This window comes from Castor canadensis, chromosome 17 (genome assembly GCF_047511655.1).
Source record: "Castor canadensis chromosome 17, mCasCan1.hap1v2, whole genome shotgun sequence".
In the NCBI taxonomy this organism is placed as follows: Eukaryota; Metazoa; Chordata; class Mammalia; order Rodentia; family Castoridae; genus Castor; species Castor canadensis.
This window is the reverse complement of record NC_133402.1, coordinates 44616357-44640909: the sequence shown is the minus strand read 5'-3', so window position 1 is coordinate 44640909 and position 24553 is coordinate 44616357. Positions and strand designations below refer to the sequence as shown.

At 38.5% G+C, this 24553-nt stretch overlaps 1 protein-coding gene across 4 annotated transcripts in view; it reads left to right on the top strand.

Annotated features, from left to right (window-relative positions):
- Positions 1 to 24553, top strand: part of Ano10 (anoctamin 10) — a 189410-nt gene that overhangs the window by 58043 nt on the left and 106814 nt on the right. For all 4 annotated transcript variants that reach the window (XM_020186305.2, XM_074059959.1, XM_020186304.2 and 1 more), the window contains 2 exons: positions 1921 to 2112; positions 7948 to 8076. In XM_020186305.2, coding sequence (XP_020041894.1) covers positions 1921 to 2112; positions 7948 to 8076 — 321 coding nt within the window. The remainder of the gene's footprint in view (positions 1 to 1920; positions 2113 to 7947; positions 8077 to 24553) is intronic.

The window sequence follows — 24553 nt, the reverse complement described above, 5'->3', positions numbered from 1 at the left end:
TATGGTTGTTTACATTGATTGATACTCATACACTGAAACAATCTTACAATCCTAGGATAAATATTACTTAGTCATGGTATAGAATACTTTTAATATGTGCTGGATCCAGCTAGATAGCATTTTATTGAGCATTTTTACATCTCCATTCATAAGGGGAATTGGTCTGTAGTTCTGTTTTCTTATGATGTCTTTGGTGTGGATGTCAGCATAATTCTGACCTCAGAATAAATTGGGAAGTGCTGAACAAGTTGAGAAGAATTAGTATTAATAACTCTTCTTTAAATTTGATAGAATTCTTCAGTGAATACTCTGGGACTGGACTTTGGTTTATGGGAAGTTTTACATTGCTAACTTAATCTCTTCCTGTATGTCTATTCAGCCATTCCATTCTTCTTGAGTCACTTTTGTTAGATATGTCAATCTAGGAATTTATCCATCTATGTTACTATATTTTTGGCATATGGTTATTCATCCTATTCCTTACAATCTTCTTTTCCTTCCTATAAGATCAGTATTAATATCTCCTTTGATTCTACTGCTAGCAACTTCAGTCTTCTTTCTTTTTTTCTTGCATAGAGTAGGTAGTGGTTTATCTTTTTTTAAAAAAAAATAATGTATTCAAAGAATCAACTTTAGGTTTCACTGATCATCTCTATTGATTTTCTGTTCTCTATTTTTTTTTTCAGTACTGGGGCTCGAACTCAGGGCCTTCACCTTGAGACGCTCCACCAACCCTTTTTTTGTGAAGGGTTTTTTCAAGATAAGGTCTTGTGAACTACACCTGGCCTGGCTTTGAACCTCAATCCTCCTAATCTCTGCCTCCTGAGTAGCTAGGATTACAGGCGTGAGCCACGAGTGCTTGGTCTCTATTCTATTTTATTTATTTCAGTTCTATTATTTATTTCCTTCTGATTGCTTTGGGTTTAGCTTACTCTTCCTTTTCAAGCCTCTTAAGTTTGATATTTTAGATTGTTTTGAGCCTTTTTTTTAATAGCCATTTATAGCTGTAAGTTTCTCTTTGATCACCACTTTTGCATCCTATAAGTTTGGTATTGCATCTTTGTTTTCATTCATCTGAAAACATTTTCTAATTTCTCATGACTTCTTCCTTGATCCCTTTGTTAAAGGAATATGCTGCTCAATTTTTCAGATATACCTATATTTATATATATGAATCCATATCTAGATCTATGTGTGTATATGTGTGTGTGTGTGTGTGTGTGTGTGTGTGTGTGTGTGTTACCAGTGAATTCCTGAAAAGTCCTTGTTACTGATTTTCAGTTTCATTCCAGAGAGGTTACTCTGTATTATTTTAAGCCTTCCTCATTTATTCAGAATTGCTTTATGGCTAAAGGTATCATCTGTATTGGAGAATGTTTCATACGCTCTTGAGAGGAATGTGTATTCTGAGGTTATTTAGTTGAATGTTCTTAGATGTGTATTAGGTCTCTGTTTTTGTGTTGGGGCATTCTATCAGTGCTCAGCCTGATGTTCACAACACTACCTTAGCATCACTTCCTGCTTGCGCTATTTAATGGAAGGCCAGGGACTGACATTCTGGGACTCCCATGATGTACTACCTCTAACAGTAGTATGGGATCATTTCTTTTTAGTTGGTTAAGAGCAAATGTGTTACGCTTTGCTATTGTTTGTCTTTAAAAATGTAATAAGAAAAGATTTGGCACAAGGAAATGAGCAGTTAAGTGATTTTTTTTATTTTTTGTTTGCAGCTTAATCACCTTTAAATCTATATAAATCTGTGGTTGAGAAGAAAGAACCTAGGGAAACTCTTAAGTTTTGAGGGCTTTTTCTGGTTTTGTTTTTTGATAGTTAGAAGCTACACTTTGGCCAGCATTGTAAGTGCTCACTCCTCCTATATGACATTAAAATGAGCCTGGTTCCTTGTGGTTTACATTGCAGGGCACCTTTGATGACTACTTGGAGTTGTTCCTGCAGTTTGGCTACGTGAGCCTTTTCTCCTGTGTTTACCCATTAGCAGCTGCCTTTGCTGTGTTAAATAACTTCACTGAAGTCAATTCAGATGCCTTAAAAATGTGCAGAGTCTTCAAACGCCCATTTGCAGAACCTTCAGCCAGTATTGGTGTATGGCAGGTAATTATTTGAGGAAAAATATACCTAAAATCTGAGGCACTGTGACAAAAAAGAAAGAAAGAATGAATGAATAAATGAGCAAAAGAAAGAAAGAAAATCAGCAATCCCTAAAAGAGATTTAGGGATTTAGTGGCAGAATAGCTGTGTGACCTTAGAATGTCATTAACTTCAACTTTAACTGGCCTCACCTTTTAGTTTTAAAATTGAGGTGTACAAGGGGATAAATATTAATTATAATGACCCTTTAAGATATAAAACCTACGATTCTCTGGGAAAGGATCCAGCTGAGACCTCATCCCACTGGGTGCAAATGAGGTACTCCTGCTGCAGGGTCAGTGGGGATCACATGGCAACCTAGACTTCTCCTACCGAAAGATAATAGTAAGGCTTCCTTCCCACTCCTTATAGCATGGGCTCAAAGTCCAGTGGCGTGTAAGGACTTTCCCACCATGCTGCATAGTGCAGGCTATGTGGGAGCACATCTGAGGCATTTATGGCTCTCCCAGCAAGGGAGAAGTCTAGTGGGAAACAAGAACTCCTGCCTCTTGTCCTCAGGTGCCAGTGGTGTTGAAGTCCAGTGGGGAACCTGGATTTCCATGTCCACATGGCAATAACAAGTAACCCATCTTCCCTTGCTGGAGCAGATCCAACTAACAAAGTTGAAAGAAGAGTCTGTTAGGACCCATAATGTCCAGGTTTCTGTTAAAAAATCACTCTTACCAAGAAACTAAATAAATAAGAAAAGGCAATCAGCAAATATCACCACTGAGATGATATAGATTTAGAAACACTGGACAAATATTTTAAAGCAGCTATGACAAAAATGCTTAACGAGTAATCATGAACACACCTGAAACAAATGATAAAAATGGAATTAAACTGAGCAAAGAAGGAGATGCTATAAAGCAGAATGAAATTGACATTTTAGAAGTGACAAATATAGTAACTAAAATAGAAAGTTCAGTGGATGGGTACAACAGCAGGATGGATAAAGGAAAGAATCAGGAACTGGAAATGAAACAAAGGAAATCACCCAAATTGAAAAACAGAAAGAAAACAGACCATAAAAATAAATATGGCCTCAGCGACCTGTATGACTGTAACAAAAGAGCTTATATTTCTCTCATTGGAGTTACAGGAGAGAAAGAAGGAGTGCCCCAAAAAGGTTTGGAGAAATAAATGGCCAAAAACTTTTCAAATGTGGCAAGAGTCCTAAAATTATAGGTTTAAGGAGCTGGGTAAAGCACAAATGAATCCATGCTAACACACATCATCAAAAGAGACATGACATTTTAACTATAGAGGAAAAACCATTACAAGGACAGTCAACTTCTCATTGAAAGCCATGGAGGCCAGAAGAAAGAGACACAGTATTTCCAGATCCTTAAAGGAAATAATTTCAATACAGAATCCTACATCTGTATGAGTGCCTGAGAAATGAAGGAGATTAAACTGGCTGAAACCTCCGTAAGAAAGGAGCTAAAATAGAATGAAGAAAATTAGAGTAGGTAAACCAGTTGGGGTTATAGTACATATATACATGGAAATACCACAAAGAAACTCCCTGTGTAGCTACCTTTACCTCAAACAAGCAAAAATGTCATTTTTTCTTCTATAAAATTGGAGAACAGGAGGTAAAAACAGGTCCTGCCCCAGGCCAGCGTAGGGGGGAAGGGGTAGTATTACTGGGAAGGGGGAGGTGGCAGGAAAAGGGGGTAGGAGGGTGAATATGGTGCAAAAAATGTGTATACATGTATGTAAATACAAAAATGATACCTGTTGAGACTATTCCAGGAATAAAGGAGAGCAGTGGAGAAATGAATTCAAGTATGATGTATTTGATACATTGTAAGACATTTTGTAAATGCCACAATACACCCCACCTAACAAAAATAAAAAAAAAACAGAAATGAAGGACAAGTGAAGACATTTTCAGATATAGGAGAACTAAGAGAATTTGCTGCAAAAAGATCTGTCCTAAAGGAAGTTCTCTAAATGAAGGAAGTAATAAAAGAAGGAATCTGGGAACATTAGGAAGAAAAACATAGAAACCAAAAATACAACAGAATTTCCTTCTGCTCTTGTTTTCTTATTTTGCTCAATATTTAAAGCACAACTTAGAATACCACTGAATAATTCTAAATATATGTTGAGAAAATACTAAGACAAGGGTATTATGAATAAAAGGTAAGGGAGATAAGGTTTCTATGCCTCACTCAGACTAATAAATGATGGCACAAGTAGAATGTGATGTTATAATAATGTAATACCTAGAAATGTAACCATAGAAATTACATGAAAGATACACTCAAAACACAGGTAAGTCAAAAAATGTTTAAGTAAACCTCAGTCAGGCAAGAAAAAGAAAACAAGTGAAAAATAAGGAACAAATTGAAAACAAAGAAATAGCCAATTGTCCTAACATATCAATAATTACATTAACTGTACATGGTCTGAGGACACAATTAAAGGTAGAGATTGACAGAGTAGATTAAAACATATGACCCAAGTATATGCTGTTTCTATCAACTGAGTTCAAATGATACAGGCAGGCTGAAAGTAAAAATCAAAGATATATATGGAAACAGTGCTTAAAAAAAGAAAAGAAAAAGTAAGAGTGACTATTAGTATCTGAGAAAGTATCTTACCAAAAAACTGGCAACAGGACCATTGTATGATGATTAAGTAAGTGGTCATATTTTCAAGAACACACAGCAGATTGAAATGTCTGAGAGTTTCAGAATAGGTAAACAAAAAACTTGAGTAGAAAGGAGGAATAGGCAGATGTACAGTTATGGTTTGGGATTTGAATGATCCTTTCCTCAAAATGGATAGATGAAGTAGATAGAAAATTATCAAGAATATAGAACAACTCAATCATACCATCAAATAATAGAAACTAACTAACATTGTAGAATATTTTACCTATAATAGAATCCACATTTTTTTCAAGTGCATACAGAGGGCTTGGGGGTGTGGCTCTAGTGGAAGAGTGCTTGCCCAGCAGGCCCTGAGTGCAATCCCAAGTACCACCCAAAACAAAACAAAAGGAAGAACCAAGTTGAAGTGCATACAGAACATTCAATAAGCCAGATCATATCTTGGGTAATAAACTTCAAATATTTAAAGAATTGAAGTGATACATAGTATGTCTGTGATAACAATGGGATAAAACAAGAAGTCAGTAAACAAACAGCACATTTCAAAATAACTAATGGACCAAAGAGAAAGTCTGAAGGAAAATCACTAAGGGCTGAATGAAAATGAAATGGCTGTACATCAAAATTTGTGAAACATGGCTAAAGTAATGCTGACAGGACATTTTAACACCCAGTGTATATGCTGGAAAAGGAGGAAAATCTCAAGTGAATAATCTAAGCTCCTAAACTAGAAAGGAAGAGCAAAATAAACCCAAAGTAAGCAGAGAAGGAAATAATACAGAGGAGGACAAATCAGTGAAACTGAAAACGGGAAAATAATAGAGGTCAGCGAATCAAAGATGTGGGTCTTTGAAAAGATGAATACAATCAACAAACCTCTAGCAAGATGAAAGATGAAAAAGACAGTAATGATATAAAAACAAAAGAAGATATCACTACAGATCCTGTAGCCATTGAAAAGACAAGGGAATACTATGGACACTTCTGCAAACCTAAATTCTTCCAAAACACAGAAGCTACTATAATATAATATGAAATATTTCATTTGAGCAGACCTATAACTGTAAAGGAAACTGAACTTCTAATAACAAATTTCTCAAAAGAAACATTGTGACACAGATAATTTCACTGTTGAATTGTACCATTGGAAAAAAATAGCACCAATTTTACACAATTCTAGAAAGCAGAGGAGGAGGACAGGCTATTTCCTAATTCATCTTAGGAAGCTAATGTCAATGTGACAGCAAAACCAGGCACAAGTTAAAGACCAAACATTATCCTTCACGAATATATATATATATATTCGTGAATATAAATGCTAAGAATTAGCAGGTAGAAGTTAGCAGTATGTTAAAAGAATAATATGCCATGGCAAGTAGGATTTAGACAAGTGATGCAAGCCTGCTTCAGTATTTGAAAATCAGTTTTTGTAATCCAACATAATCTAATCAAGAAAATCACATTATTATATCAATCAGTGGAGATAAAGCATTTGACAAAATCCAATACTCATTCCTTTTTAAACTTACAGAAAAATAGGACTACTTCAACTTGGTAAAGATCACCTATTAAAAACCCTAAAGTTAACGCCATGGTGCAAGAATGAATGCATTCCTTTTGAGACTGAAAACTGTAGGAATGTCCACTCTCACTATTTTTATTCAGCATAAGCACTGGAAGTTTAGTTTAGTGTAATTAGCAAGCAAAAGAAATAAAAGCATACCAGGTGAAAGGAAGAAATAAAACTGTCCCAATTTGCAGATGGTATAACTGTCAATATAGAAAGTCCAAAGACTGCAAAAACACTCTTAGAGCTAATATGAAGTTCACTGAGGCTTCAGTATTACGAGATTGACAGAAGCCATCACATTTCTTATATTAACAGTGAAATGTAGAAAAATGTTAAAACTAATGCTATTTATAATTGCTTCAAAGAACTGGAAAAAGTCACTTAACATGTTCAGGATCTGTGTGCTGACAATTATGAAATCCTGAGGAAAGAAATCAAAGCGAGAGGATGCTCATGGATTAGAGGACTCAACCGAATGATGCTGTCTGTTCTCCCCAAATTCACCGATATGTTTAATGTGATAGCTATCAGACCTCAGCAAGAATTTTGTAACATGGAGAAGCTCATTCTAAAAATGTTTATGAGTAGCACAAATATTTGGATATCTAAAATAATCTTGGCAAACAAAAATCAAATGTGAGGAAAAGACACACTACCTGATTACCCAGTACTACGGGTACTTACTGTGTAGCTGAATAATCAAGATGATATGGTATTGGTAGAGATGGATGAAGTTAAGAACTCAGAAATAGCCCACAGCAATGTGTCCAGCTAAATTTTGGCAAAGCTGCTGAAGTAATTAAGCAGAGGATGGATGGTCTTTTTAGCATGGTGCCAGACTATTGGACATCCATTGTCTATAAAACTGACCGCAACCTAAACCACACTCTATAGAAAAACGATCTCAGAATGGATCCTGGACTTAGATGTAAAATGTAAAACTACAGCACCTTTAGGAAAAGATAGAGAAAGTCTTCTGGATGTAGAGTAACACAAAGAGCTCTTAGACATAACATCAGAAGCATAATTCATGAAAGGGAAATCAGTATGCCAACTTCATCATAATTTAAAAAATTTGTTCTTTGAAAGTCCCTGCAATGATAATGGACACAGAGAAAGTATTTCAAGCTACATATCTGACAAAGATCTACATCTAGGATATGTAAAGAACTCTCCAAACTTGGAAGCAAAAGCAAACAGTGCAGTTAGGAAATGGACAGCATTTTTTTCCAGTGAGGACATACTGATAGCAGTATGCAAAGAAAATTATGTTGCATGTTATTAGCTATCAGAGAAATGCAAAGCCAAATCATGGTGAGATACCTCTAGCCACCTGTCAGAATGTCTAGAATAAACGGTGGTGACAATCCCACTGTTGGCACGATGAGAATTATTGGATCTCTTACATTACTGCTGGGAAAAGCATCTAAAATACTCCTAGCAGTACAGCTTTTTAAAGTTAATGAAAGTCATAACAGGATAGAAAAACATTTAAAATGTGTTTGGAAAGACTTTTTCCCTGAACTCCGGAAGATATGGAAAGAGGATAAGGAAATGGAGAAATGACCACTGCAATTTTTAATTTCACATTCTTTTTTCTTTTAGTTGGCTTTTGAAACCATGAGTGTTATATCTGTGGTCACTAACTGTGCTCTGATTGGAATGTCACCACAAGTGAATGCAGTCTTTCCAGAGTCAAAGACAGACCTTATTTTGATTGTAGTTGCAGTGGAGGTAAGTGAAAATTTAGACCTATATTTTAAGTGCTGGCCTTGCTGCCTGTGACTGACAATTTAGTAACATGCAGTTAGTGATAAGAAAGTAAAAACAGTTCAAGTGATAGAAGGCATGAGGAGTCAGGCCATAGTTCATGGTTATTGCCCAGGTCATCATGAGGCAAGCACGAAGTGACTTTTCCACCTGTTGTGTTGGCCTGGCCAGTCCTGAGTGGATAAATCTTTGGACTAGAATCTATGAATTTAACATGTGTTTTTACTGTAGTGTAGGGAAGTGTCACTTATACTTTCTTAAGCAAATCCTAAGAAATACCTGTTGATAATGATTTGTATGTCATTTGCTACAGAGGTCGAATTCATTGTGAAATACTCAAAACTCCAAAAGGTAATTTGTAGGAAGACACATACAAAGTACAAGCAGGCTGTGTGCTTTTTGGGTTTTCCTTTTGTTTATCACGTTTTGAAATATGGATTCCTACAACATTTTGAAAATTAGGCAGTAACTAAATGTGAATAGAAGAATTGGCAGAGTGTTTTGGCTGCTAGTGATTATCATTGTGGAAATAATATTGTGATCTTTCATTTTTAGGTATTGAAAAAATAAAACAGTTGTGGAATTTTATTAAAGCAGAATTTAGCAGGATGATAGAGTGCTTTTTCGCGCACCCAAGGCCTTAGGGCTCAGGGCTGACCAGAAGAAATGAGCTTGTAAGCTTGTACATTTCCAGCATTTGCTAAAGAAGTCTATTCTGCTTTGCCCTTTTGCTCTGTTTTTGTATTTGATAGAAATCTGTGTTTATCACAAATGCCGTATGTAGAATATGCATCCTGGAGAGTGATTTTAGATAGCAGTGAGTAGGAGGGGAAAAAGAATGACTCTGGCAGATAACAGTAGATCTGTGTTGAATTTTGTGAGTTGAGTAGGATTTGGAGAGTTATTTGCAAGGCTGATTTATTACCTGTAGGAGCAAGAGAGGAAGACATGTCCCTTGAACAGGGAGATAGGAGATACCAGCTTGCTAAGTTCATACTGTCTTCTTGATTTGAGATGGTCCCATAACTCTGTGTATTTAAAAACTTGCCTTTACCAATGTATCCAGAGTTAGTTGGGCTTTGGGGACTGACTTCAAACTATGGAAACTCACAAGGGGCTCACCAGAATCTCAGGTAGATAATTTACAATGAGGAGATACTTTCCTAATGACTATAACAGCCAGTGTTAAAGGACTAGTGGAATTGGTTATTAATTGATTTCTTGGTGAATGTAAACCAAGAGCAAAGATGGTAAAATAGTCTTGAGAGACACAGAAAACCCTACCTCCAAACAGAGCAGAGCTCTGTCCTGAGCTAGCTCGTGATGCCCTTTGCAGCTGCTGAGCAGAACTGAATGAGTTCCACACTGCCCACTCTTGACCTTGCCCTCACTTTCTCTGGACCTCTGACTAGCTCAGTCTTCCTGGTGCAGGGCCGCTGATCAGGGCACTGCTTCCTTTTGTATCTGGTGGTACTTTAATCAGACATTCAAAGCTTGGTTCTTCTAACCAGAAGATGTAATATCATGAACTTGTATATTTATTTATAGCATTAGCTAAAGAAGTTGATTCTGCTTTGCCCTCTTTGCTCTTTCATTGTATTTGGTAGGAATCTGTGTTTTATCATAGATTCCACATATAGAATATGCATTTTAGAGAGCAGTTTTAAGACAGCAGAGAGTTTAAAATCTCCCATTTTTGTGGTACTGGGGATTGAACTCAGGACCTTCTGCATGCAAGGCAAGTGCTGTGTCACTTAAGCTATAATCCCCACCCCTTTAATTTTTATTATTATTTATTTATTTTAGGCTCTGGAGATTGAACTCAGGGCCCTGCACTTGCTAGACAACCACTCTATCATGTATTTTGTTTTTGAGATGGGGTCTCACTACCTCTGCCCAGCCTGGCCTCAAATTCACGATCCTCCTCCCTCTACCTCTTGAGTAGCTGGAATTATAGGCATGTACCACCAGGCCCAGCTTAATGTCTCCTAAGTTAAAATTTAGGAGATTTGCTGGCCTTCAGACTATTCTGCAGATGGCTAATATTGTGTTGATTTATTGACTTTCATACTTTTGAGTGTACCCCAGCTTTGGTCTATGACCAAAAAATTAGTAAGTTAAAATAATTTTATGGTAATGTTGCTGAGACCTCAACTGAATGCCATCTGGTCTTGTAATGAATTCACAAAATGGAACATCTACAAGTAAATTAGAAAAAAAAATAAGTTGAGTTGTTACCATGCAAATTTATAAAATCATGCTTAAATTCTAATTCAGACTGTTGGAAAGTAACTGTGTCAGGTGATGGATGTATTTCTTAGCTTAATTTGTTAACCATTTCATAATGTGTACATTTATCAAATTATCATGTTGGACACCTTGAATCTATTCAGTTTTTGTTTGCAAATTTATACCTCAATATAGCTGGAAAAGAATGTTACAGACAGTTCTTCAAAACTACCAGTGATAGCCAACTGCCATGACCCACGCCTGTAATCCTAACTATTTGGGAGGTAGAGATTGAGAGGATTGCAGTTCAAGATCAGCCCAAGCATAAAATCTGTGAGACTTCATTTCAACCAATAAAAAGTGGGGTGTGGTAGTGTGTGCCTGTCATCTCAGCTACACAGGAAATGTAAATAGTAGTTTCATGGGTTCAGGCTGGCCCAGACATAAAACCAAAACCCTATTAAAAAAATAACTAAATCAAAAAGGGCTAGAGGCATGGCTTAAGTGGTAGAGTCCCTGCCTAGCAAATCTAAGGCCCTGAGTTTAAACCTCAGTACTGGGAAAAAAACAAAAACAAAAAAAACAGCCATCAGTGGGTCAAAATAACATGATTCTTTATGTATATAAGATGTTTCTCTTAAAATCTGAAAATACCAAATAAGGAAGTAAAATCTTAAAATTAATTTTTAAATAAAGACGGGCACTGGTGGTTCACACCTGTAATCCTAGCAACTCAGAAAGCAGAGATCAGGAGGATTGAGGTTCAAACCCAGCCCAGGCAATAGTTTGAGAGACCCTATCTCAGAAAAACCCTTTACAAAAAAGGGTAGGTGGAGTGGTTCAAGGTGTAGGCCCTGAGTTCAAACCTCAGTACCATAATGAATAAAATAAAGTTATTTTATTTATTCTCTATTTTTTCTAGAGTTTAGATAGTGGTAATATTTATTAGGTTTAAAAATGTTTTGCTAGTAGCATGTCAACAGTATGCTGTGCCCTTCACATACTTACTTACAGCCCTAAATAAATATAGATTTCACTAATTCCAAAAAGCCATAATAAATAAGCTATAAACATATAAAGTATACTCTTATATAAATCTTGATGGAAAAGGTAATTTAAGATGTTTCATTTTTTCTCCAAATTAATTAACATCTAAATACATGTATATGGTTAGAATTTGTTAACAAAATGAAGTCTTAGAAAATAAAACAATTTTATAAAGTTGATGTTGGGTGTTACCATTCTCATAACTTAAAGCTTGGATGAATTATAGTTTCAATAGCTTTTTGGCTCCCATTTCCAAAGCCAGATAACTAGGTGTCTTACTTAGGTTTTTGATTCTTCATTTTTTTTAGAGTGAAGCCAAAAATGCTCCTTTCTGTGATGAGAACTGTTACTTTTGTGTGTTTACTGCCACCTAGTGTTGCCTTTAAAAATTGATGGCACTAGAACACTACCTTTATTTGTAAAATAAAATTTATTATAGACTGAACAAGCAAATAGTCTGCCAGTGCATGAGAAGAAGACATATCAAATATGCCATTTTGTGAGCTAAGGGAGTTAAATATCAGCAGTTCAGTTGGCAAGATCAAATCAATATCCAAATACTTTCCCTCAAAAATATCATCTTCCTCACTTTGGGACAAGTCTAGTTCGTTGAATTTCAAGCAAAAATTCACTGCTTTGTATGTGGGATTATATTAAAGCTCCAATTTAAAAAAATAGAAATGGCTTTAAATATTCCAAATGTCAAATGTTATATAATACTCATTTAATATAAATTGATCCATAGTTTTAATTCTAAACTTGACATGCTGTACCAGTTAGATACGTTGAATGGTAACTATTTACCTACTAAAATCTGTTCTTTTTATGGTAAAATTGAGTTAATTACTCACCCCAGAAGAGTTACGCTGCATTTCTATCATTATTATTATATTACTTTGGTAGTCCTGAGGTTTGAACTCAAGGCCTTGGACTTGCTCGGCACCTGCCTCTTGAGCCATGCCCCAGCCCTTTTTTGCTGTAGTTAGTTTTTCAGGTAGGGACTGGTGTTTTTGCTTAAGGGCCAGCCTCAGACTGCAAGATCCTCCTAGCTGAGATCACAGGCATATGCCATCATGCCCAGTGTATTGGTTGAGATGGTGTCTTGCTAACTTTTTGCCAGGACAGGACTTGAACTGCAATCCTCTTGATCTCCACCTCCTTAGAACTAGGATTACAGACGTGAGCCACTGTGCCTAAAGCCCACCATAGTAAAAGGAGCACACAGTAAGTATTTTAGGTTTTGTAGCCACACAGTCTCTGTCCCAACTCCTCAACTCTGTTACACCTTATAGAATGGAGAGCAGTCAGAGACAATACATAAACATAGGAGCAACTGACTGTGTGCCAAAATAGTTAGTGGTAGGATGATTTGGTCCTTCAGCTGGCGTTCATAGTTCTAGTTGACTAACTCATATGACTATTTGTCAAAAGATGAGAAAGCATCACACAATCTCTCTTTATTTCAATAGCATTCAAAAAATATTTTAAGAAAACCTGAAGGAAAAATCTTAAAATTGCATTATTTATAGCAAGATAAACTATGTTAGGTGGTATGACACAGTGTTGAAAAACATGGGCTGTGGATTCAGATCCTGCATATACCACGGACTAGCTCTGTGTCTTTGAGTTCATACTACTTCTTTCACTTGTTACAAGCATTAAATTAATAAATGAATGCAGCAAGATTAAATATTCAGTATTTGTTAGCTGTTTTTGTGGTTTTTGAAAAAAATCTATTCTCATAGAGGTCTCTTTACCTAACTGAAAGGTTTGATTAAACTCTGAAAATTCAGTGTAAAACTTGACTTTGGAAGGAACACAGTCAACCAAGTTACCCATCTGGTCAGCACTTCCCAGTGTTATGCATGTGTTGGGGTTTGGAAGAGTAAATGAGGGTTTTGACTTTGGATTGGATTCTTTTGAATGGCAGGGAGTTATGGGACTAGATGCTGTTGTTGTTTTTCTTTTGAGACAGGGTCTATTACATTGGAGAAATATTTTTAACATTCTTTATCATTTATTTATTTATTTTAAGGATAGACTCTCACTTTGTAGCTCAGGCTGGACTTGAACTCCTGATCCTCCTGCCTTCGTCTCCTGAGTGCTGGGATCACCACACCTGGCCTATATTTCTATTTTTGTTCCCTTTATTCCTGTTGATACTCTTGGTTGTTCCCTAGTCTTTCTGTGGACTGTCCCCATCTTCAGTTTTTATCCAAATCAGACATTGCTGTGTTCTCCTAATGATATAGGAATAATTACCAGAGAGTCAAGGCAAATTCTTTCATTAATTGCATATTTATTGTATGCTTGAAATATGCTAGACATTGTTAAGAGCAGCCCAGCTGTGGACATGCTGATAGCCAGAGCTTACCCAGGAGCAGCTCCAGTGCATCAGAGGCCTCTCTGACCTCCGCTCCCCTACCCCCCATGAAGCAGCTCCCTCTGTTCCCTCCCTTCCTGTACTGGCACAGGCTCTCCTGTCCACTCACTGAGTAAAGTGCTAACCAAGAGAAGCTTGCCCCTCAATTTGTTTGTGTATGCATTCTTACTACTGTAATTACTGTGGTTTAATTAGAAGGAATGAAAACTGATGAAAAATGTGTGCTAAAATAGAGAGCCAAATCGATTTTCTTGGGGGATGAAGGATAATGGGTTGGGAAACCAACAGAGGGCTCTGGGCTTATGATGAGAACGCCACATGGTATTTACGTTTCATTCTACAGTGGCCTCTTAACAGGCTCAGCAGTGTGACTTCGAGGTTCATTTTCTTTCACTAACATAAACTCCACTTGGCCATTCCAATGATTGGGAAAATGAAATTGAGTCTACCATATCTTCTCATTTTGAGATTGAATTTCCAATCCTGTGCTTGCTGGGGAGCAGCCCTCATGTGGGCCGTGGGGAAGGTGAAATGACAGTGTCTATAAAGTGCCTGGGCTCTGTGTCTGTTGACAGCAGGCTGTTTGCCTGCATCTACTTCTGCTGTGCCCCTCTCTCCTGTCCCCATGGTCCCACTGCCCTCCAGGTTTTTCTGATCTTTTCATATCTGCCTGTCTGCTTTTCTCCAACTGTTCACAAGTCTACCCCACCTTTCCCATTTCCTCAGTCTTGTTGGCTGGGTCCAAGTTCTCTAGGCCTGCAATCCTATCCTGCTATCTTCTGCCAAAATTGCAAGTTTGCTGAAATGATTGTTATTAAAGAACAGTAATTATTTAAGGTTGCCTTCTGTACTTTATACAACTTGTTTAATTTCACTTAAAACCCTATTTCTGAGTTTCTGTTCTACAGAGAGAAAATAGATAAACAACACTTCTCTCTCTTGAGAGCTGGACCCACCAAGAAGGTCATTTTGATGGTTAGGCCTGTGTCCCTCAGTTAAACTACTGTCTTTAAATTCACTGCCCAATGACCCTTTTTCTTCAGGAAAGTTTTCCCACATCTAAAATATCCTAAATTCACAATGTTGTTTAGTACTCTCACTCATTCTCGCCAAGGGAAATACTTACCTGTTTTGTACTGGAATTTTATGTCAAAAGTTGGATTGAACTTGACTCATTTTTTAACTTTATAGACATTCACGTCTTAATTGGGTTTAGTGAATGGTACCAATTTGTTCAGTTCATAATATTTCTAGTTATTTTTATATGTTGTCATTGTTCTTTTCTTTTGTTTTTATGTCTATCTCTTGCCCATTTGGTCTGTCTCTTAATGACTTCAGAAGGCTGTTGGTTTCTTTTGTAGTCCTCCAAGGTGCCATGTGCAAGCATGGATTACATTAGAAACTGTATTAGATTATTCTGTGGACTCCAAGGTACTTGCAAATGAAAAATGTTAATATTGCTACTATAATTTCCTCCTAATTAATAAATTGTGTTCCCAATATCATTATGCTATAAAGGTTACTAGAATGGACTGTGTATTTCTAAAGATATTAGGAATCATGAAAGGAAGCGAAAGAGTTTCAAATGTTGGTTACTTTGTAAGAAAATTTGTTTTTTTTTTTTTACATATATTAGTGTAAAGCCTTCATCTTCCAACTGAAGAAATATAAATACCATGTTTTTACACATGTGTGTTGTATGTACTTTTTTGTAAGATATTCCTGTTCTGAGCCTGAAGATGAAGGCTCACCTCTGTAACTGGAACACAAGGTAGAAGATGAACTGCAGAAGATAAAGGCATGGCTGTCTCCAAGCTGTCACCAGCAGGCCCAGCTGTGCTTATTTCCACACATGCAAGGCGACAGTGCTTCTGCTATGCTTCCAGCTCAGCACCTCACTCAGACACTAATTGGCACCATCTGTGCTAATAATTAAGCCTGGGACGTGGTCACTGGTGCACGAGGAATACAGGTTGAGGGGGTACTTACTTCACAGCCATAAGGTGGTGAGATAGCAGAAGGAATGCCATGGGTTAGTATTTCTTTATGCTAAGCAGCTGTGGAAAGGGAAAAGGAGCAACTCTGATAGGTCATTGCTGTTCTTCCATAGCCTGTGAGCACACTGTGCGTCCAGGAAAGACGTGTGACTAGCATTATAGGTAGAATGCTTTGCACTGTCTTTTTGCTAGATTTGTCCTGCGGTTGCTGTGAGCACATACTGTCTAAACTGGGACATTAAAATTTACTGAGAGTGATTGCCAGGGCTTGGGAGTAAGGTGAGGGTGTAGGGGCATCATTTTTTGGAGTGACAGAATTGAGCTATAACTTGCTGGTGATAGTTTCACAGCTTGGTACATTTGTTAAAACTCAGAGTACACCAAGATGAGTGATTTTTACCCTATGTAAATTAAGAGAAACTTTAAAGAGTATAAAAATGTATTGAAAAAGATGCCTAGAAATCTAAACATGTCTGTAGCTCAGGACATAAGATGAAAAATTTTTTGTCCCTTTTCAAAATGAAGAGTGAAATAACCTAAAGCCAACTAATTTGAGGTTTGACTTTATATAGCAAGTGGCTCTTTTCTAACAGCAAATAAGATTTTATGGTAAAATTGCTAAGAGGAACATGTTAAGAGAGGAATAGGCTTCTTTGGCTATTTGACTTTGAGCCCCCTCCCCCGACTTTTCCCCATGAAAAGAGCCACACTGCCAGAGTATTGAGTGTTGTTTTGCTGAGGAGAGGAAGTTAGGGAAGTGATCTTACTCTCAGGCACTGGGGAACTCACCCTGCATGCTTCAGAGCAAAAATAATCAGTGCTTTTGCTTTTGTTATTTGCAGACTCCATTTTCAGAATGTGGGTCATGCACAAAAATGCAAACAATTGGAAAGTAACATGCCTCTGTGCTGCTGTCAAACCTATTGAAGGCTCAGGGTATCCATGTGCTTCCAGAATCAGCAGCATTTATAGAAAGGCCGGGGAAGCAGCACTGTGGCAAGGATGGAGTGCTGTGTTGAGTGAGGGATGGAGGCTGGTGCTAGTTGTAGAGTCTTTAAAAACCATGACATATGTATTTGGTAATTTTTAAACAAAAAAATTCAAATTAAAAGCATTTGAAATAACTTGAAATGTTAAAAGTTACTCATGAGTTTGATATTTAAATAATTTGTAGAATATCCTAAGCCAAGAAGCTATTTTAGTAAGCTAAGGAATATTTTTTAATTCAATCCCCAGCACTGCCCCCAAAAGAATATGAATATATCTATATCTATATCTATATTTAGATATAAAAGAGTAAATTGTGAGTATGGTCCACTAGACAGATAATTTAGTGATTGGATAACAAGGATTCTTTGAGTTGGTTTGGGGGTTTTTATTTATTTATTTTTTTGTTTTGCTTTAAAATAAGGGAAATTATCCTTTTAAATCTAGAGTGCTAGGTCCTACAGGAGAAAGGTTTATAATCTTAAGACTTTGGGAAGGCTCCTACCCCAAGCACTTACCAACTGTTACTATAGTTATTAGCCCACATGTTTCCCAAGATTAATGGCATTTGGATTTTCATTATTTTCTCCCAGTTGTCCTGGTCAGTGTTACTAAACTTGTCATTTTATGTTTACGGTTGGCAGTGCACATACGGTGCTGGTCTGAGAACTGTGTGTTAGTTCTCAGCAAGAGAAAGAGCTTATGCTGAAATGTGAATCAGCATACTGTGTCTTTCATTAAGAATGCCTAGGTACAGAAAAAAATATCAGCAGAGCTCCAAGTGTGCTTGGTGACAGCTGATTTGCATTCTGTCATTGTGGGCTGAAAACAAGCTGTATTCCAACCTGCACTGGCTCATGGTGCTGCAGTTAAATGCATTATCCTCTCTTCTCCAGGAAGGTTGCTAGACTTGGCTAACATTCATGCTTCTGTGCTGGAGCGGTGTCTGCTGTTCTGTTCCCATTCCTGACTCAGAAGCTGTCCTGCCACTGCCCTACTCCCTGCCTGTGTATTTGCAGTAGTTGGTGCACAGTCGGTAGGGCAGAAGGACTTCCCTATTAGAGAGGTTGCCTCCAGCCTTTGACTCATGTCATTGTTTGTTTAGTAGTGTTGTCTGGGTCAGTGAATTGTATTGTGAAAACACACACACACACATACACATTCTTTCTCTCTCTCTCTCTCTCTCTCTCTCTCTCTCTCTCTCTCGCTCTCTGTCACATGTGCACAGAGTTCTGAAAATTTCAGAAGCTATGCAGTTGGTCATTTTAACCATCCCCAAGCATTCTTTTCAGCTCTTTTGTCTTGTACATACAAGTTTCAACAAGCTGTTAGAGAAATTGTTCTCACCATACCTTTTGTGAGGACTACAGCAGTTGGACATCTTCCAAGTTGCTTGATGGCATCTTTTGATAGTTTCATTTTTGTTGTTAGCTGACAACATGTGGAAACTAGAAAGGTATTTCCTTACAGAAATAATGACTTTCTTTATTTAAATTTTATGTATGTATTCTTTGAATAGCAATGTATTTACATGATTCGGAATTCAAAAGGCTCAAAAGCACAGTGACAACTCCCTCCTTTCTGTCTCCTAGTCAACAAATTCCCTGCTCTGACAACTAATGTGATTGGTTTCTTGTATATGCTTCCAAAGATACTTAATGTGCAGATAAACAAACATATTTAAGAATAACGATTCATGAGCAGAATTTAGTGAATTTGTTTTGTGCTCAGTTGCTTAGTATAAATAAGAATGCTATTGGTAATTTTAAAATCATGTAAAGGAGTGCATATGTAGATGGCCTCCAATGCTGTTACACTTTAGAACTCATGACTTGATTGCTGTTTGCAAACAGTCCTGACCTTTCCAGAATGAGAAAGATTCTTGCATCATGAGTAAATAGCAGGGTGAGGGAGGGATCGGTGTGGATGTTTCTTCAGGTCTGGGTCACTTGCACCTCAGTTGAGCAGGAGCAAAAGCTACTTGTGAATAACAAGTATTTTGTCCTGCTTTTTGCCAACAACAGTGCCAGGATTGGATTGGGTCATAGCAAAGGGGCAGTCTATTTGTTGGGTTTATTGAGTTTTGTTTTTTCTTTTTAAATAAGAATGAATTTCTTTAGAACTGCTCCTAAGGCCAAAGTGTGTTTAAACAGATCATTGTGCCACTATGGAATAAGAATCAGTTTTAAGGGTATAATTCAACACAAAGGTATTGGGTTAGGGAGCTTTTGAGGTGTTTTTAAATAGCCCTCATAAGATTTAGACAAATGTGAAATTGGTGACCTCTGAGACCTACAGATTCTACTTCAAATAATGCATGAGAAGAGACGGGTGGGGCTGAGCCTTAGTGGGGTGGTTCTCTGACTGCACTTACCTTCCTTCACCTTCCGGTTTTCAACCTTGGTCTCACTCCACTTTCTACTACAGCTCCTCCCTCCCTCTGCCATCTGCAACCCTCAGCTGCTTCTTCATTTCTCACTTTCCTCATCCACAACGTTTCCTATCTCTTTTCTGCTGACAGTCCCATATTATTCACTTCTCTTTCTGTTCTGATAGTGTCTTGGGCTGTATCTTGGCCTAGGAACAGCAGAGGAATACTGAGTCCCTCTGGGTTCAGGCCCTGGCCTTGCCGCAGTGGGCACAAAGGCAGCACAGAGAATTTCTGTCCAATGAGGAACAGGGCCATCTACATAAAGTACCAGTAAAAGCTGTGTATGGTGGTGTGCACCTTTGATCCTGGCTGCATGGGAAGTGCAAGTAGTCCTGTTTCACTCCAGTCCAGCCCAGCCCAGGCATAAATGCAAGACCTGATTGAAACTAACTAAAGGAAAAAGGGTTAGTGTCGCTCAAGTGCTGCCTGCCTAGCAAGCATGAGACCCTGAGTTCAAACCCCAGCACCACATAAATAAATAAAATAGAAATTTATAAGCAGATAACCTTGTTTTGAGAATTTACTGTATTTCCTGCAAATAGAGATTTATTCTGTGGAAGTTATTAATTAAGAACTCACAGTCATACTAGATGAATGGCCCCTTTTAAAAAGTAGATGGCCTAGGTCTTTTGGACTCCTCCTGTATACTCCTCCCTCCATATGCACACCTGCCTGTATGTTCATATTTAGTATAAAATGAGCTCTAAACTGAGCGAGATGGCAAGTCTGTGGTGATGGCTTGTTGTTGCTGTGTTTTTGTAAGTCCTCACTAAGAATTTTGAACCATTAAATGTGGAACATTTAAGCAAAGGCAAAGCATTTGCAATCACTGAAGCATCAGTTACTGTTGCTTCTCTCTTCAGAGTCTGAGACCTCTCCCCTATGGCTGTTGTGAGGAGATCTCTGCACTGTGGGTGCCTCAGTGGGGATAGTAACACTTTAATCCTGGCTGCTTGTGATTCTGCTTCTCTCCTGGTTGGAAGGCCCAGGGGACATTCCTCAGGGCTGTCAGAGGAACTGACAGGCTGCTGATGGGGCCATGTCCACGGCAACTCTCCGTGAGGACTTCCGTTTATCAGGTGAAACATGACTGGACTTTGATAATGCTAATAGTTCCTTCATTAGTATGTTTTTAATTACCATAGAAATGACAATAGTGAGATCACGTTTGAGATGTGTTGTATATATTTATAATACAGTAACTTCTCATTTCATATAGCATATGCATCCGAACATAGACATTTTTCTGAATCTCTCAGAACAATTTGGAAAGCTAGAATAACTTAAACGCTAATATTAAAATGATATAGATCTTGATAAATTCTTGTAGTAAAAATAAGCCAGAGCTTAATTTAAAGAATGTTAAGCTGGTGTGGTGGCACTCACCTGTAATCCCAGCACATGAAAGGCTGAGGCAGAAAGATCGTTGATTTGAGGCTAGCCTAGGCTACATAGTGAGACCCTTTCTCAAAAAATAAATTAATTAATTAATAAATGAGTAAGTAAATAAGAATGTAAAAAATATTTCTCCTGTGTAAGCATGGAGTTTGCTTTAAAAACACAGGTTGCTTCTAGGGCATCTATCATTTTGTTTTGTCTTTGGAGTAGTTGAGTTGAGTATTATAAGCAGCACATGAAGGTAGTCAAAAGTCAGACTGCCCGTACTGATGACCACAGTCCCTTTCTTTTGTTTTCCCCCCAGAATTGACTCATGATACTGCATATGCAGTGAGTGAGGGGAATACTTTTGGATCCACACATGCCTCTGCAGCCTTATGAGCCCAAGGGGCCTCTGACTCAGTTCTCAGTGGTTCTTCTCCAGGTGGAAGGAGATCTTTCTGGGGGTGATTCACCTGTGTCCCCGCACCTCTCTGCTGTGTGTCCTGCTCTACTTTTTTCCTCGATATCTGATTTGATTTCCCACTTCATGTGTGCCTTGGAGCTGTTCTTGCTGGACGGGATGTTGACTTCTCTGATTTGGAGTGATGTGGCTCTCCCTGTCTGATAAAGCTGTGGGCATGAGGGGTGGATTTTCTCATTCATTCTTTCCTGATTGATCTGGTGTCCATTCTGTTTTTGTTTTTTGAGGCCATACAGAGAGAGTTGGATTTAGGTGGCTCCATTTGCCTTTGGAAACACTGAGCTCTGGAAAAATTGAGTTTATTTTGGTATTTTTAGGCAGTTTTCAATGTTTTATATGCATTTATGACTGAATTCTTTATCCTCTGTTTAGTTTATAGCATGTTTCTTTTGTATTATCTAAATTGTATTTATTCTAATTTATACCTAGTTCACCACAAAATCTATTCTTGTTAATATAATAGTAACTTCTGATGTATAAGCATGTAATAGTTTAATCAGAAAAGGGGCATTTTGAAATTGAATTTTTATTAACATATAGTCATTGAGCAAAATGTGAAAACTTTCACCCCAAATTCACTACACAGATGAGTCCATAAATCTGTGATTTAAATCCTGTGTCAATTTTCCTCAAACTAGTAAAGAGCAGCATGGTGTGTGTGTGTGTGTGTGTGTGTCTGTGTGTATTCCCACATGTGTGTGTCTATGTGTATGTGTATTCATTGTGTACTAAAGAGCAGCATGGTGTGTGTTTGTGTGTGTATTCGTTGTGTATGCCATATGCACATATGTATGCATGCATTTTATAAGCATATATTGTTTTCCACTGTTGTTGAAGTCAGACAAATCAGAATTTATTTTAAATCCTAAGAGAACCATAGTATCTCTACTATTTCTGCCTAATACAAGGCTGAGTAATATAGATGCTATATCCTATAACATTTATAGGATATTTTGAGGAACTTTGTATTAAAGCATAACACACATCTATCTATCTATCATCAATCTATCTATCTGTCTATAAATCTATAGTTAGATATTTATAGGTAGATAGCTATCTAGATAGATAGATGGACAGGTAGGATATTGGTTGTGGGTGTCAAGCTGAATGAAGTTTCAAGAAGTGAACATATACAACATTTTAATGGAAGCCCCTTTGTCCCCTTTCTTGACACTACGTCCTGAAAGTCACTCCTGTCCAGACGTCTATTGCCATTTAGTTTGGCTTCTCTTAAAATTTTGTTAAATTGTATCGTGAAGTGTGTTCTCTCAGCGGTTTTTCCTTAGACTTGTTAATTAATGAGTTTGCGTCCCTGTTGATGGTGCACGCCGCTCCTCCATGGCTGGCAGCACTCTGTGGCACCGTTTCAGCATGGCAGAAATAATCATGAGCATCGCATCTCTAAATCCAGCAAGAGATTGTCAGAGTGATGGCTAATTAGGGAGATGAATAGACTGTGAAGCTATTTAAAGCGTGGTGCCCAAGCAGGACGTTATCGTCACTAATTGTGAAAGTGGCTCTGGAATGGGGAGACTCCTTTTACAGCCTGACGTTCACCATTTCCCCGACTGAAGACACCAGCTGGCAGTCCTGTAGAGCTGCATCATTTGATGGATTTTATTTCTCAGTGTGCTGATTTTCATGGCTTTTTACTTAATACTTCCTAAGCATATTATATGGATATACTGGAGTGTATTGAATGTTGCCACTTGAAGGTAGAAGTGATAACTCCATCACAAAACAAACATAAGAAATTACTCCAAAGTGCTGATAATGTTGGCACCATGCTGTAGTGGCACGTCCTTGCATTTGGAAGGAATGGTTTCCAGAAAAGCTGACGTTTCAAATGACCGGCTTCTATTAGATTTCTCATAAGTTGCTGTCATTTTGATGTTGACAACGGAGAGGAGCAAATGTGAAAATGGCCTCCACTCTTCCTGAGTGCCTCAGTTCCTTCCCTGCACCACCACTATATGTTCATTTGAGAAACTCAGAAAAAACAGAGAAAATATTTCCCTGCTTAATCATTCCACCGCTTACATTACCGCCCCGCAAGTGTGGGGGAGGGAAGCTCACTGGCCTCCTACGTGGGGCTGACCATGCCTCCTAGGGTGCTCGCCTTGATGTTGGGGCACTTTACCTCACCTTGTGTGGAAGGGGCTGGTCTTGGAGCGCCATCAAGCGTCACGGAAGGTACTGAATAGTCGTGCAGCTAGATATAAAATGACTGGGCATGGACGAGGGGGTTTGGCCTGGTCAGGAGTTGGGGAAAAGGTATTTTTGAGGAGTCAACACTGACATGAAGCCAAAGTGAGGGGTAAGGATGAGGGATGAGGAGGGAAAACTTTGTGAGAGAGGAAGATAGATCAGTACTCCAGGGAGCATCATAGTTCAAGGCAAGCCCAGGCAAAAAGAGTTAGTGCGACCCCCTGCCTCCAGAGGCGGCAAGGAGGAATATGGAGTGAGGCTGGAGAGACCTGGGTGCCCTGGCCATAATGAGGACATTGGGCCATTGTTGATCAAGGCAGGGTGAGGAGTGGAAGTGTGTCTGTGTCATACAGCATGGAGATGTTTTCAAGGGGTCAGAGGAGTTGAGCATTACTGGCCATGTCTAGGGCAAGGATCCTGGTAGACTAGAGCAGGGCAGCAGTGGCTCTGGAGATCCAGTGGTCCCTATGATAGCTGGGAGAGGGATGACGTCATGAGCGACTGAAACTTTCTAGCATGGCCTCAGAAGCAGGGCTGGTTAGTAAGAGAGAGGACCATTGGTGAGGCCTGTGTCTCGGCAGGAGATTCCACAGCATTGTGCAAGACCATTGCATAGGGCACTTGGAGAAAGAAGGGGCACTTGGTGTTCACAGCCAGGCCACCTGCATGCTGGGGTGGACTCAGGCTCTATTGGAGCCATACTACAGCTGCCACTTATAGGTCAAAGAGGTCAGAACTACATGGGAAAGGGTGGGGTTAAGAAGCTTCAAGAGAACTGACAGAGAAACTGGACAGAACTGTCTCTGAAAGTTTTCTTTGGAGTCTTTTTTTTTGTGTGTGCCAAGGTCTCACTATGTGCCTGGAACTCTCACTATATGGCCTAGGCTGGCCTCAAACTCATCATGCTTTTGCCTTAGCCTCCATGTGCTGGTATTATAGGAGTGCACTACCACACCTGGCTCTTTGGATTGTTTTCTTCTTCTAAGAACTCAAGTCTTCAAAACTGGGTAGAAAATTTATTCTTAATGGAAAAAGTGTTGCTGGATGTGGTGCTGCATACCTGTAATGCCAGTTATGTAGTTATGCGGGAGATGGAGATAGGAAGATCATAGTTCAAGGCAAGCCCAGCAAAAAAAGTTAGTGAGACCCCCATCTCAACAAACAAGCCAAGGTTGGTAGATCACACATGTAATTCCATGTGTGCATGAGGCCTGCCCCGGGCAAAGCAAGACCCCATTTGAAAAATGACTAAAGCAAAAAGAGTCCGGTGTGTGGCTTAGGTAAACTGCCTTGCAAGC